Source organism: Pinus tabuliformis, chromosome 7 (assembly GCF_031772625.1).
Source record: "Pinus tabuliformis cultivar Carrire ecotype Pingquan chromosome 7, CPIR1, whole genome shotgun sequence".
Taxonomy (NCBI): domain Eukaryota; kingdom Viridiplantae; phylum Streptophyta; class Pinopsida; order Pinales; family Pinaceae; genus Pinus; species Pinus tabuliformis.
The window spans coordinates 2,002,822,823-2,002,837,450 of NC_142293.1; the positions used below are offsets into that span (position 1 = coordinate 2,002,822,823).

Consider the following 14,628-nt stretch of genomic DNA (forward strand, 5'->3'; position numbering starts at 1 on the left):
AGTAAGGTAAATGTATACACAGAGTCTGCCGCAGCCCATGATTGCTCTGTAATAATTCATTTCATGACGAGGACCACTTATGTGATAGAGAAGAATCCTAGTGCAATCTGCCATGTCTCAACGTCCTTTATTTATTCTCCAAGTCCGACAATGACGGCTTTCCGAAACATATTTTATGTGTACCTAAAGTTACTTCATTATGCAATGTCGACCAGTGGAAAATCAGGCTGTCGATGTTTCGTGTTTGGTAGGTTATCCTAAACCATTACATTCGTCCTGAGACAGGCCAGCGGCCACTATCTGATAACAGTGACAAAAGGCAAAAGGCCTTTGGATTATGTGAACTTAGGATCATAATGAAAACTTTATTAAACATGAGTGCAAATCATTTGTACCATAATAGACGCTTTGCACTTTTTGAACTTTTATTAAGCAACCCGTGGCAAGGCGGCATAGTAGCTTTCTTTACCCGTCTCAAGGGTCATTCTTCAGGAATGGAAGCTGACCAAGTGATTTGTCAATCAAATATATTAAAATATATGATTTTTTTGTCTAACCAGAGCGTGTTTAAGAGGTAGTCTATGTTGATTGAAAAGCAATTTACCTAATTTTGGGTTTGGTGGTGATGAAACATTTTTATTTATTTTTGGTTTATTCGGAATTTCTTTTTATGAAATTATTTTAATTTTCCTTCGTTAAATTAAATTATTGAACTACATTAAAAGTTACCCTAGTGAATATATTTACACCTTTTTCACAAATGTACTTAAATAGTAATTATAATAAATAAAAATATTTTTAAATTATAAAATTATGTAAATGAATTATTGTGGTTTTGTTTTGAAATTTTTGTTCTAAATTTTTTCGTATGAAATTGACTTAATGTTCTTTTATAAAAATAAATGATTGATTTATATTAAAATCTACCCAAGTCAATCTATTTAGACCTTGTCCACAAATACATTTAAATATTAATTATAAAAAATATAAACATTCTTAAATTGTAAAAATATGTTAAAAAGTATTAAAATTCTGTTTTGAAATTTCTACATTGCTTATAGGTATTTAATAAGTTTTAAAAAATATTAAGTAATAAAGTAAAATCTATGCAATTTATGTTTTTACAAAGATTCACATTATTCTGCATTTTTAATAAGATAATATGTCAGTTACGAGAGATCTACTAAAAATGTAGTAGAATGAGAAATTATCATAGTTGATTATATGGACTAAAGTGATAAATTAATTGGTCACTTGCTTTTGGATGGAAGGTGAATGGGTGTATTGTGAAAGGTTTTGTTGCAAGTAGGTGTATTGTTAAAGCATTCCTTTCTACAGCTCTCCAATTGATTTGTTTGCAAAATTGAGTTAGACACCTTAATTAAGAGTTAGTCACCTTAATTAAGTAGGGTAAAAGATAAATAAAAGTGAAGAAACTTCCTTGAATAAGCTTGTGAAAAATGCTTCTCCTAGTTGGAAATTTTTTTAACCCATTGTCCAATACAATGCACTAAAACACTCTTAATTTACCTAATTAATGATCAAAGTGTTTTGCAGTCACCCAAAGTTCCCTTGGAAAATTCGACAAATTAATAACTCCCTTGCCCTAGTTGGGACAAAACCTCCCATGGGGTAATGGAGGCAAGTCATTCAGATTTTTGGAGGGGACATAGAAAATAAAAAATATCAACACAAAACAAAAATCTTTTAAAGAAGAAACTAAACAAATGATGAGAATCTTGTAAAGGTGATGGAGGTAAGTGTGGAGGAGTTGAAACAAAGTCACATATGTATTTAGCATTGATATGAAATTGTTCTTCCTAGAGAAATTGAGAAATGTAAGAACAATCCAACTTAGAGCCTTTACAACAACAAGTTGAGTGATATACATAGGCAAGAAGATCACATCAAGATGTAAGTGAATATTGATTAGTTGTTGGGAAAAGTGTTGCATATGTAACAAGTATGCTATAGGTTTTGATAGGTAACCCCATGTTCCAAACCTCATACTATTGGTATTTTGGTTAGAATAATATTATTCTATGACTTCACTCTAGTCACTAGCCCAGCCTTCAGCATCCCCCTCCTTAAAGTTAAGGTAACGACTTGTATTCTGCAGATGAAGACATACATATGCAATGTAACTTGAGCAATGCTACACTTGATACAAAGTAATCGAGAAGGGTTAATGATGGTTTTACCATGTGGATCCCCAATTAGATGTTTCCAAATGGATTTGTAACATGCAGGACCCATAATGAAGCAGAGGGTGCCTAAGAGAAATCCCTAGTAATAACAAGTGTAAAAAATGATTAATTAGAGTAAAAAAAAAATGAATAAATTCTATGATAGAAATTTGAAAGAAATTGATAAAAAAACCCTACCAACCTTCTAGACATTCTAAATAGTTTAGATAAAGACTACTATATTGACATTGAAAAAAGAATAAACACATAAAAAAATATCATAAATTTAAAACAACACAAAAATTAGTCACAAAATAGAAAATTACTCTATAAACATATATAAATATTTAAATGCTTAACCTATATATATAAAAGAAAACTTGTTTGTATAAATATTAAAATGCTTAACCTATATATATGAAAACCTATGCATATATATGAAAAGCAATAAAAAAAAATAGAAAAAAAACTAAAAAGAAATCAATAATGCATTAGAGAAGGCATTAACGTAGTGTTCTGAATATTCTTCATACCTCCGAGTCATGAGCTGGAATAAAGGATAAAACTAATTTGGCCAAAGTAGAACTTATGTCTCAATAAACTACTAGACATACCCTATTTCATTGTTCCCTAGTTAAGTATTTGAGGAAGTCTTTCGAGGAGAGAAGAAACCCTATGGTGGAGGTTATTTACACAATATATTTGCACTATTATGCATGAGAATAATGCCTAGAGTATCTAGGTATGTAAAAGTATCTTCGTATCTTTACATGGTGAACATTTATTTAAAGAATTTTGTTTTAAGGTGATAATTTTTGTAACATAAAATAAAAAGTAGGTGTGAAAAGGTGAGACAAAATCTAGAGGTGATAACATAAGTGGATAAGTTGTTCTTTAGTAATATATATAATAACACAAAAATGTTAAATTTAAGTTTTGTTGATTTGAGTTTTATTTACTATAATCAATAGGGAAAGTTTATTATGAAAATTGTTTGCAATATGGTTTTATAGTACATCTAATCTTTAAAGTAATTTAGGTTTTGTTGAAGCAAGTTTATGTAGCATAATTAATAAGGGAGAGCCTATCTTGATCAGAGTTCTTTAATAGTCCTAATTGTTTGGTGTGTTTATTCTCAATAATTTTATAGATTTCATTAGCCTTTGGATTCCTCCTCAAATGAAGAACAATGCCCAAAGAAAACTAATACTAACCTATTCTAACTATATATGCCTAAACTAAAGCTTTATCCCTAGAACTATGAGTTAATAAATTTAATACAGTCTACCAGTTAAAATAAATAAATACATAAAACTAAATTGCTAATTTTATCACTAAAATATGTTGAATAAACTAATATATAGGACTTAAATGATGATTAACAATACAACATATGTGTAAATGATTAAGATACATGAAGTAAAAACGAGCATTGGAAATATAATTATCTATAGAAATAATAAAATAATATGATTTCTAATTTTAGTTTATATATGAAATTATAAATTAAAGTTAAAATTGATAAAGACAATCATTAATATGAAATAAAAGACAAATAGGTGCTAAAATGCAAAGCTTTTATATTATTGAGCCCAAACATCAAAAGAAAGTAACTAATACAATTTACTTTTATTTATATTATTGAGTCCAAACGTCAAAAGAAGGTAACTAATATAATTTACTTCTATTATGCAAACCAGACTTAAAGAGTTACTATAATAATTTCATAAAACATTCATCCAATTACTTATTTATGAATGAAATCAATAAGCAAACATATAATCGAAATAAACATATTAACATAGAAATGACTACAACAAATTAATTCAATTCATATAATAAATGTATCATAAGCTAAGTTCTATATTACTAAGCTAAAACCACAAAAAACCTAAATTATATATATTTCGAGATAAAATATATTCTTAGATTATAATCTCAAAACTCAAATTATTGAAAACCATATTTATGGAATACAAACACATATGAGTTGAACTAATATAAGATCATTTCTGGGAAATCCTCACTCCATAAAAAATATTAAAGACTAATACAATAGATGGACTAAAATTGTTGTAACAAACAAACATTACTATACCATTCTTAGGTTTTGGGTCTTGTTGTGACTAACTGAGTTAGGTCCAGACCCCTTCTCATATCAAGTTAAGTTATGAGAGTTTTAAAATGAGAGTAGCGATTATTACAGATATAATAATAATAATGTATTAGTTTTATTTAAGGTGAATGAATATTTGATTTTCTTAGTTATTTTAATTGAACTAATTCTCAAGCGAATATGGTCAACATATGCTTAGTTGAATGCTTATCAATGAGTGTATTGTGTTAGAGAGTTTGTTAAGGATTTTCAATGCATACTTAATTTTAGAAAAACTGCCTTATAACTTGGTTGCAAAAGATAGAAACTCAAAGAAATTATTAAGGGTTAAGTAAAATCAAAATTAATAATAATATTTTTGTTTCAATAAATTATTTTTATTTATAAATAATAAATACAAGTGAAACTTTCAACTATATCAACCACATTAATATTTTTAATATGATTATACTAATTATATGAATATAAATACAATAATTTATTTTTTTTAAATTAAATAAATTATTCTAGACATACAATTTTTCAATTGACTAAATATCTTAATCTTACAAGTTAGAAATAAAAATTATAATCTCAAACTCAGTAAAAACTAAGTTTCCATAACAAATAAACTTTTATCTAACATCACCAATAATTTAATAATTAAATATTTCCACACATATTATAAAATATAGTTTATAGTGCATATAAATTACATGTATAAATATTTATTCAGATACATATTAATTGTTTTTTAATAAGGTTTATATATATTAAAGTCCATGGTCGGTTACATTGTCGTGAATGTATTGAGATGCGATTTAATTAACATAACAGCATCTAACGATTAAGGTTCGATTTAATTAACGTAATTTCATATAATTTTGATAATCGTTAAACACGTTCTTCTTCCATTAACATAGAAGCATTATATTCTAATAGAAATTCAGACAAATAATAGGCTACATAAACAGCTTAATAAACGTATGATACCAGAACAGAAATTATAAAGCCACAAAGCAGTGAGGACAATGACGTGCCAAAATATAAAATGACTGAATAGCCCTAGTAGGATACCACAACAGAGATTATAAGGCCACGTAACAGTGAGGACAATAACATTCTAAAATATAAAACGTCTCGATAGCCCTAGATCCATGTGCAGCTTATACACCAGACAGCTATAAAACCATCTTTAAATTATATAAAACTCACCAATACGGAGTTTGATTTGTCCTTTCTGTCAGAGTAGATTCGGTGTTGACAATATTCTTCTACCCTTTTTTATCAAAAGCCCAATTCCCTGTCAGGAGCCTTCGGTGCATATAACTTTCCTTAATCTCCTCCGACCGTCCACTGTTTTCATTGATTATCTAATAACATTTTATACCAGAAGGGATGACAGCTCGTCCAACTCTACTAAACTCTCGAAGTATGTCGAATTAAAATTCTCGGTCTGCAAGAATTCCTGTTCGAGTAAATTGCAAGAAGAAGATTGTTTTTCCTGCAATATTCCACTTCCACTTGGGGAAACGGAGGGAGACTGAAGATTAACTCTGTCTGTTTGAAGTCCTTGAACAAACTCCAATCGATCGTACCGATAATACCCCGTACAATCCTCCAACAATAATTGGCACCATGATTCGGAGGCATCTTTTTCACTGACATGATCATCTCCTCCTTCCATGTTCTCTTCTTCTGGATTAATTCCATCATGGGTATCTGGTAGACAATCATAATTATAACAATCAAGATTCTCTACATCTACTTCTTCCTTTTCCCAGTATCTCAGTGGCATTGTTTTCAGGGGTGTATTTTGAGTGACGCCGTCATATCTATCTTGGACTGCTTTCTCATTATAATTAGGAGAGTCAATAGGCATACCCATTTGGAGCTTCTTTCTCAAGTGGGTCTTCCAGTAATTCTTTATTTCATTATCCGATCGACCAGGAAGTCTCCCTGCTATCAACGACCATCTGCACATATGATCACATTACATTCCATTCACCTATATATATAATTTGAACCATCTGCACAGATGATCACATTATTTTCCATACTCCTTTCGCCTTACTTTATATATATATAATATCATTGTAAGAACTTTTGATTGAATACACTGAACTTTATACCAAATTAGCAAAACTTGTTAGATAATTATTGCAGACAAATTAATGTTGACTCACATACCGATTGCCAAGTAGACGATGTAATCTGATTAGGAGCTCCTCTTCATCTGCGGAAATATTTCCCCGCTTAATATCTGGACGAAGATAGTTCAACCAACGGAATCTACAACTCTTGGCACAACGTTTTAGGCCTACAAAGCCAATTTATTCAGCTTAATATATATTTACACTTTCTCATCATAAACATTGCTATTTTCATACAGATTCTACTGGATCACTCATCATTCTACTTGCACAGACTAGGGATACTAGGACTCAAGGTTATTGTAAAGATATATTTACCCGCTTTCTTTGCAATAGATTTCCAATGACCAACTCCATGAATTTTAATGCAATCACTCAAAATCTGATCCTCGCTAGGAGTCCAAGCACCGCGTTTAAGACCCGCAATATCGTTTTTTGCACTGAAGCGACTGGGAGATCTATCCATGATGTATGATCTGACCAATCCAACAAACTCTCTACCAACCGCTTCTATATAATCTCTCAGTGACCACTTCTTCTCTGTTGATCTCCCTTTGCCAGTAATTGCGAGGAGATAAATGTATAAAGGCAGTCTGCTGCGGCCTCTGATGGAATTCATAACAAATTTTCTCATGACGAGGACCACTTATGGGATAGAGGAGAATCCCAGTGCAATCTGCCATGCTCTTAACTCGTGCCAACGTAGATTTATTTATTCTTTAAATCCCAGAAAGACGGATTTTCGAAGAATATTTTATGTGTACGTAAAGTTACTTTAGCATGCGAGATCAACCAGTGGCAAAATCAAGTTGTCGATGTTTTGTTTTGGTATGTTAACCTAAACCACTACGTTCGTTCTGAGACGGGTCAGTGGCCACTATCTCATGACAGTGACGAAATGCCAAAGGCCTCTGGAGTGTGTGAACATAGGATCATAATGACGACTTTATTAAACATGAGTGCAAATCATTTGTACAATAATAGAGGTTTTGCACTTTTATTAAACGACACGTGGGAAGGCGGCCCAGTAGCTTTCTTTAAGCGTCTCAACGGTCATTCTTCAGGAATGGAAGGTGATGGAGTGATTCGTCCATCAAATATATTTAAATATATGATTTATTTTCGTTCCGGTGGTGGAACAATTTTTTGGGGGTTTATTCTCAATTCCTTAGTATGAAATTGAATTAATTTTCCTTCCTGCAATTAAATCATTGAATTATATTGAAAGCTAGGCCAGTCAATTTATTTACACCTTATCTACAAATACACTTAAATACTCATGGTAATAAATATAAACATTTTTAAATTATAAAAATATGTAAAAAAGAATTATTGTAATTTTGTTTTCAAATATCGTAGCATGAATTTGACTTAATTGTTCTTTATAAAATTAAATCATTGATTTATATTAAAGCTAATCAAATCAATTTATTTACACCTTGTACCCAATTACTTAAATATTAGTTATAATAAATATAAATATTTATAAACTATAAAAATATGTAAAAAAAATTACTAGAGTTTTGTTTTGAAATTTCTACATTGCTTATATATATTTAATATGTTTTAAAAAATATAAGGTAAAATTTATACAATTTATGTTACTTTTCTATATTTTTAAGAAGATAGTATGTCAAATAGGAGAGATCTACTAAGAATGTAATATAACTAGAAAATTTCACTCTTAATTAGGTTTTTATAGTTGATTATATGAATTACTGTGAGAAGTTAATTGTTTACTTGCTTTTGGATTGAAGGTCAGTAGGTGCAATACGTGTATTGTTAAAGCACTTTTTGTTAGAGTTCTCCATTTGATTTGTTTACAAAATTGTGTTAGTCAACTTAATTATGTAAGGTAGAAAATAAATAAAAGTGAAGAATCTTCCTTGAATGAACTTGTGCAAAATGCTTGTCCTTGTTGGAAAACAAATTTTAACCCTGTGTCCAGTACAATGCACAAAAACATTCTTAATGTACATAATTGATGATCAAAGTGTTTTGAAGTCACCCAACGTTCCCTTGGAAAATTAGACAATTTAATAACTCCCTTGCCCTAATTGGTATAAAACCTCCCATGAGGTAATGGAGACAACTCATGCACATTTTTGGCACGGGTGGAAGCCAATAAAAAATATCAGCACAAAACAGAAAGCTTTTAAAGAAAAACCAAACCAATGACAAGAATCTTGTAAAGGTGATGGAGGTAAGTGTGGAGGAGCCCAAACAAATTCACATATATATTTAGCATTAATATAAAACTGTTCTTCCAAGAGAAATTCAAAAATATAAGAACAATCCAAGCTAGAGCCTTCACAGCAACAAGTTTAGTGATATACATAGGCAAGAAGATCACATTAAGATGTCAATGAATATTGATTAGTTGTTGGGAGAAGTGTTGTATATGTAACAAGTATGTTATAGGTTTTGATAGGTAACCCAATGTTCCAAACCTCATAATATTGGTAATTTCCTTAGAATATAGATTGTATTGGCAAATGAAGACACACATATGCAATGCAACTTGGCAAGGGTACACTTGATACAAGGTAATCAAGGAAGGTTAAGGATGGTTTGACCTAGTTGAACCCTATTAGCGTTAATGGAGAAAGTTAGCATTCCTATGTTTAAGTGTTTGTTGCTTTAGAATAGGATTGATATCCTATTTGTTAGGGAGTGGTTCAAACCACCCGATTTTGTGAAAGCCTATATGTACAAGGTTGTTCTCCTAATTGAATATAGTGAGTGTGTATGAGTGTTTTTACACTCTCCAGTCATCTCACCTAGAGAGCCATTTAGGTAATATATTCATATTTTATCATGGTATCAGAGCGTCCAACACCTTACGCCCACACTCTTTCTTATTTATCATGTAGCTCTCCAGACGAGGCTTCTCTATGTGCTTATCGAAAAGGTCTTTGCCTTCGATGCCTTCAACTCTGCTGCAGATGAGGCCGTGCTAGAGAAGGAGCAGACGAGAATCGAACCCACACCTTCTCCTCCACTGGGGAGCCAATGAAACACACGCGAGGCTGCTGACATTGTATGGATGTATGGAATAATCAATCGCTCAGGTCCCTTCCCACAGCTTCTAGAACTGATTCCTAAGAATCGTAGACTCACCATTGAATAATACACTCCCTCGACTTTCAGAACTAGAGTCGAACCTTGCTTGATGGAAAAACTTAAAAAAACTAAAACAAAGTACACTCTCTCTTATTTCCCCAGCCTAGGATGGCCAGGCCCTCAGGGGCTCTGATACCATGTTAAATGGAGATAAATTTGAACAGGAACAGACTCTTTACGTAAAAGGTCACACTAGAGACAAGTAGGAACAGACTCTTTACATAGAAAGCCACATTATGAAATATGGGCAAATGAAATGAAAACAGTATTATGGAAGGTAAATTTACTTGATTATGTTGAAAATGTTATTAATGATAGTGCAGATGCATCAACATTAAGTCTTATAACATCTACATTAGATGACAACATCATACTCAACATAATATATGAATATGGAGAGATTTCTAGTACAAAATTTTTATGGGATGTTTTAGAGATGAAATACTGTTTGAATAAGGGCAATGATGTTGAAGATATTGCTCTTGAAAATGATCTCATATTTGATTTTGAAACTGAAGATGCAATGATGGGTGATGAATGTGTGTCTGTAACTGAAACTTGTGATGACGAAAACACATCCATTATTGTAGAACTTGAAACTTTTCCAGCTGTAGAAATCAAGTTTGATGGGACTTATATACCTCATGATGAGTGGATCAATTTGATGTTTGAAAAACATTTTATTGATGAATTACGGTTTGGTGAGAAGGAAGGCATATCCTCACATACAGATCAAATGCAGAACATGCCTGCAACAACAAAGCTGAGTGAAGAGGCTGAAGGCATAACTATGACAATAGAAAGGGATGGAGTAGGGAGAGATGGATAAATGAAAGCTCTCCTGAAGGAGAAGGAAGATAAAAGTAAATGTGGTCCTCTTTCTAAATCGAACGTTGTTTTTTGTGTAGATATTGGGAGACATGAAGAAACAATTGAAGAATCCCAAGAACTTGCAACATCAAATGCAAAGGATGTTAGTATATACTCGAAGAGGAGGATAAGAGTTCATGTGATCCTCCGTAGGGGGAGAAAACATAAAAAGGAGGCGAATCTCCATCATTTTCTCATGGCAAATAGAGTGAAGATGAAGCCTCATCCACAAATGAAGTATGGGCTTTGTTTTAAGAAGAGAAAAATGAAAGCTCTGTCTTTTACCATTGTAAGCCTAGCTAAGACTAAGACCAGCGAGCATTGTATGTCATTGAGTGAACCCTTTCTCCATTAAGGGGTAGTGTTAGCATTAATGGAGAAAGTTAGTTTTCCTATGTTTAAGTGCTTTTTGCTTTAGAATAGTATTGAGATCCTATTTGTTAGGGAGTGGTTCAAACCACCTGATTATGTGAGTACTAGTGTGTTCTCCTGATTGAATATAGTGAGTGTGTATGAGTGTTTGTACACTCTCCAAGTATCTCACCTGGAGAGCCATTTAGGTAATATATTCATATTTTACAATGCCCTATTAGATTTTTCCAAATGAATTTGTAATATGAAGGATCTATAATGAAGTAGATGACCCCTTAGAGAAATCCCCAACAATAAAGTGTCAAAAATGGTATGTTAGAGTAAAAAAATGAATAAATACCAAAATCTTGAAAAGAGGTGAGCTTGAGAAGAGATGACAAAAAACCCTACATAACAGCTAGACATTGAAAATAGTTTAAGCATCTAAGTTAAGTAATTGGCATTAAAGAGAAAGTAAAAACATAAAGAATTAGAAGTATAAAAGAAATTATCATAAATTAAAAAAGAAAACATAAAAATGCAATACAAAATGAAAATTACTAATTATATAAACATATATAAATATGAAAGTACTTAATCTATAAACCTTATATATAAATATTAAAATGCTTAATCAATATACCTCTCATATATATATATATATATATATATATAAATAAAGAAAGACAATTATAATTAATAAAAAAGAAAGACAAAATTGGAGCAATTATAACTAACAAATGAAATTAAAAAAAAAAATCAGAAAGAAAGCATGAACTTAGCGTTCTGAGTATAAAAAATGGAGCAATTATAACTAATAAAAAGGAAGAAAAAAAATAGAAAAGAAATCAATAATGGGAAAGAAACCATGAACGTAGCGTTCTGAATATTCTTTATACCTCAAAGTCATCAATTGAAATGAAGGATAAAAAAAAAATAGGGTAAGGGAGAACCGATATCTCAATGAAGTGTTTCCCAGGTAAGTATTTGAGGAAGTAAAAATGTAAAAAACTTCCAATTAACAGCCCAAAGATCATCAATACCGAATATTTCACAAACAGAACTTAATATGATCTATTGTTTAAGATGACATACCTTGATTAACAGCGGAAGATGTAATGGCTGCCATCTTCTTTCTTCTGACTCCTGACGGTTACTCTTCTTCTCAGAATTCGGTTTCTCTTTCTAGCCCTGTTTCTTTATGCGCTTCTTGATGGAGAAGAATGCGACTCTTGTTTGGGAGAGAGAGGACCCAATCCTTTATATATCATTTAACTCTAATCTGGTACGTCCATCATATACCAATTCAACGCTTAAGATTAATCACAGATCTAATGCTTTAATTATAGAATGATCTATCGGGTCACATTAAGATTAGAAACTGCATAACGTTAAAAGTAGAAACAACATTTGCAGTTTAAGATTAGAAACAGCCATTTGCTGTTTCTAATAGCAGATTTCTAACATTCTCCCACTTGACCCGACTATTCATAATATTAAGTGTTGAACATCATACTATGATAAATTGCTGAGAGTTATGGCGGTTGTGCACTATTAATTCAATGCATTCCCTTCCATATACTACAATACCAGCAATCCATCAATTCATACTCATAATTTATATAAAACAGCATAATGGTCCACATAATGTCTTATATCATAATGATTAAACATAATATCTTTATAAGACTCTTTCTTGTTTAAAATTACATAAAATACGTACTACTACATTAAAACAAGAGACACATAATTGTATATCAGAAACACATAAAAGAGCTCAGAATGTCACACATCAATTATTATTAATACAACCAAGACCCATTCTTTGAACATGTTCCTTAAATTGTCTTGGTTGTAACCCTTTCGTCAAAGGGTCTGCAATTATAAGTTCTGTCCTGATGTGCATGATTGACACTCTTTGTTTCTGAACCTCATCTTTCACAACAAGATACTTCAGTTCTAAATGTTTGGCACCTTTATTGAAAGCAAATCAATATTGCAGGAAAGAAAGCATGAACGTAGCGTTCTGAATTTTTTTTAAACCTCAAAGTCATCAATTGGAATGAAGGATAAAAAAAAAAATCGGCCACGGGAGAACAAATATCTCAATGAAGTGTTCCCCATATAAGCATTCGAGGAAGTCTTTCGACGAGAGACACGAAACCTTCTCTGGAGGTTATTTACACTATTGTGAATGAAAATAATGGCTAGACTATATCAGCATCTTTATCCGGTGAACATTTATTTAAAGAATTTTGTTTGAAGGTGATAATTTTTGGCACATGAGAAAAAAGAAGATGTATAAAAAGTGGGACAAAACCCATAGGTGAAAAGATAAGTTGTTTTTAATAAAAATACAACACATCTCCTATTTCAGTGTTCCCCATGTAAGTATTTGAGGAAGTCTTTCGAGGAGATACACGAAACCCTCTAGTGGAGATTATTTAGACTATTGTGCATGAGAATAATGCATAGAGTATATTACTATTTTTACTTGGTGAACAGAATTTTTTTTTTTGACAAGTTTGAAAAGGTGTTGCAAAATTTCAGGTGAAAAGATAAGTAGATAAGTTCTTTTTAGTGAAAGATATAATAATAAAAATTTTATGAGTTTATTAAGAATAATGTTTGCAATAGGGTTATATAGTAAATCTAATTTTCAAGTTGTTTTGGACGTTTGTTCTCACATGGTTTATAGGCTTCATTAGTGTTTGGATTCCTCCACAAATGAAGAAAAATGCCCAGAGAAAACTAATACTAACCTACACTAACTATATATATCTAAACTACTCTTATGTAATCTAAAAGTTAAAAATAATAAATACAATAAAGCTAAATTACTAATTATATAACTAAAATATTAGCTAAATAAAATAATATCTAGAAATTAAATGATCGTTAGCGATATTAAAATATGTTTATATAATTATGATACAATGAAGTAAAAACCAAAACAACAATGCAAAAGCTACAAAAGAATGGAAATATAGTTATTTACATAAAGAATAAAAAATTATAATTCTTAATTTTAATTTATATATGAAATTATAAATTAAAATTAAAATTGAGAAAAACAATTCTTAATGTGAACTAAAAAACAAATAATTGCTGAAATGCAAATTTCTTATCTTATTTAGTAATTAAGATAAAAATGAATTAAAAAAATAAAATAACTAATTTATAATTTCATAAAACTAATTTTATTTATAAATAAAACTAATAAACAAACATATAATTAAATAAATATATAAAAATAAAAATTACTATAATAAATTAATTTATTCCTATAATAAAAATAACATAAACTAAATTCTAAATTACTAAATTAAACTCACATAAACCTATATGAGATATATTTTTAGATTAATAATTAGTTTCAAAACACAAATTATTGAAAACCATACTTATAGAATACAAACCCATATAAATTAAACTAATATAAGATCCTTTCACGCAAATCCCATAACAGACATTAAAGACTAATACCATAGAAAGACTAAAAATGTTGTAACAATCAAACATTTACTTTACCCTTCATGTATTTTGGGTTTTGGGTCTTCTTGTGAGCGAGTTCGGAGTAGACCCGTTCTCATGTCAGCTTAATTTGAGAGAGTTTTAAGATGGGAGTAGCGATTATTACACGCAAATCCCTACATTCATAACCAACATTAACTAATACAATAGAACATTAACTAATACAATAGAAGGACAAAAAATGTCTTAACAAGTAAATATTTACTTTACCTTTCATATATTTTGGGTATGTTTTGTGTCGTTTTGTGAGTGAGTTAGAACAACATCCGTTTTTATGTTAATATTAAGTTTGGAGAGTTTTAAATTACAGTAGATA

General features: G+C 30.6%; 1 protein-coding gene across 1 annotated transcript; it reads right to left on the minus strand.

Annotated features, from left to right (window-relative positions):
- Positions 1 to 5,280: 5,280 nt before the first annotated feature.
- On the minus strand, positions 5,281 to 7,100 carry LOC149256508 (uncharacterized). The gene is made up of 3 exons (XM_089457447.1): positions 6,753 to 7,100; positions 6,472 to 6,601; positions 5,281 to 6,257 (listed from the first exon to the last, which is right to left on the minus strand). The coding sequence occupies exons 1-3, from the start codon at positions 7,066 to 7,068 to the stop codon at positions 5,666 to 5,668; spliced, it is 1,038 nt and encodes a 345-aa protein (XP_089313573.1). The 5' UTR covers positions 7,069 to 7,100; the 3' UTR covers positions 5,281 to 5,665.
- Positions 7,101 to 14,628: the final 7,528 nt, after the last annotated feature.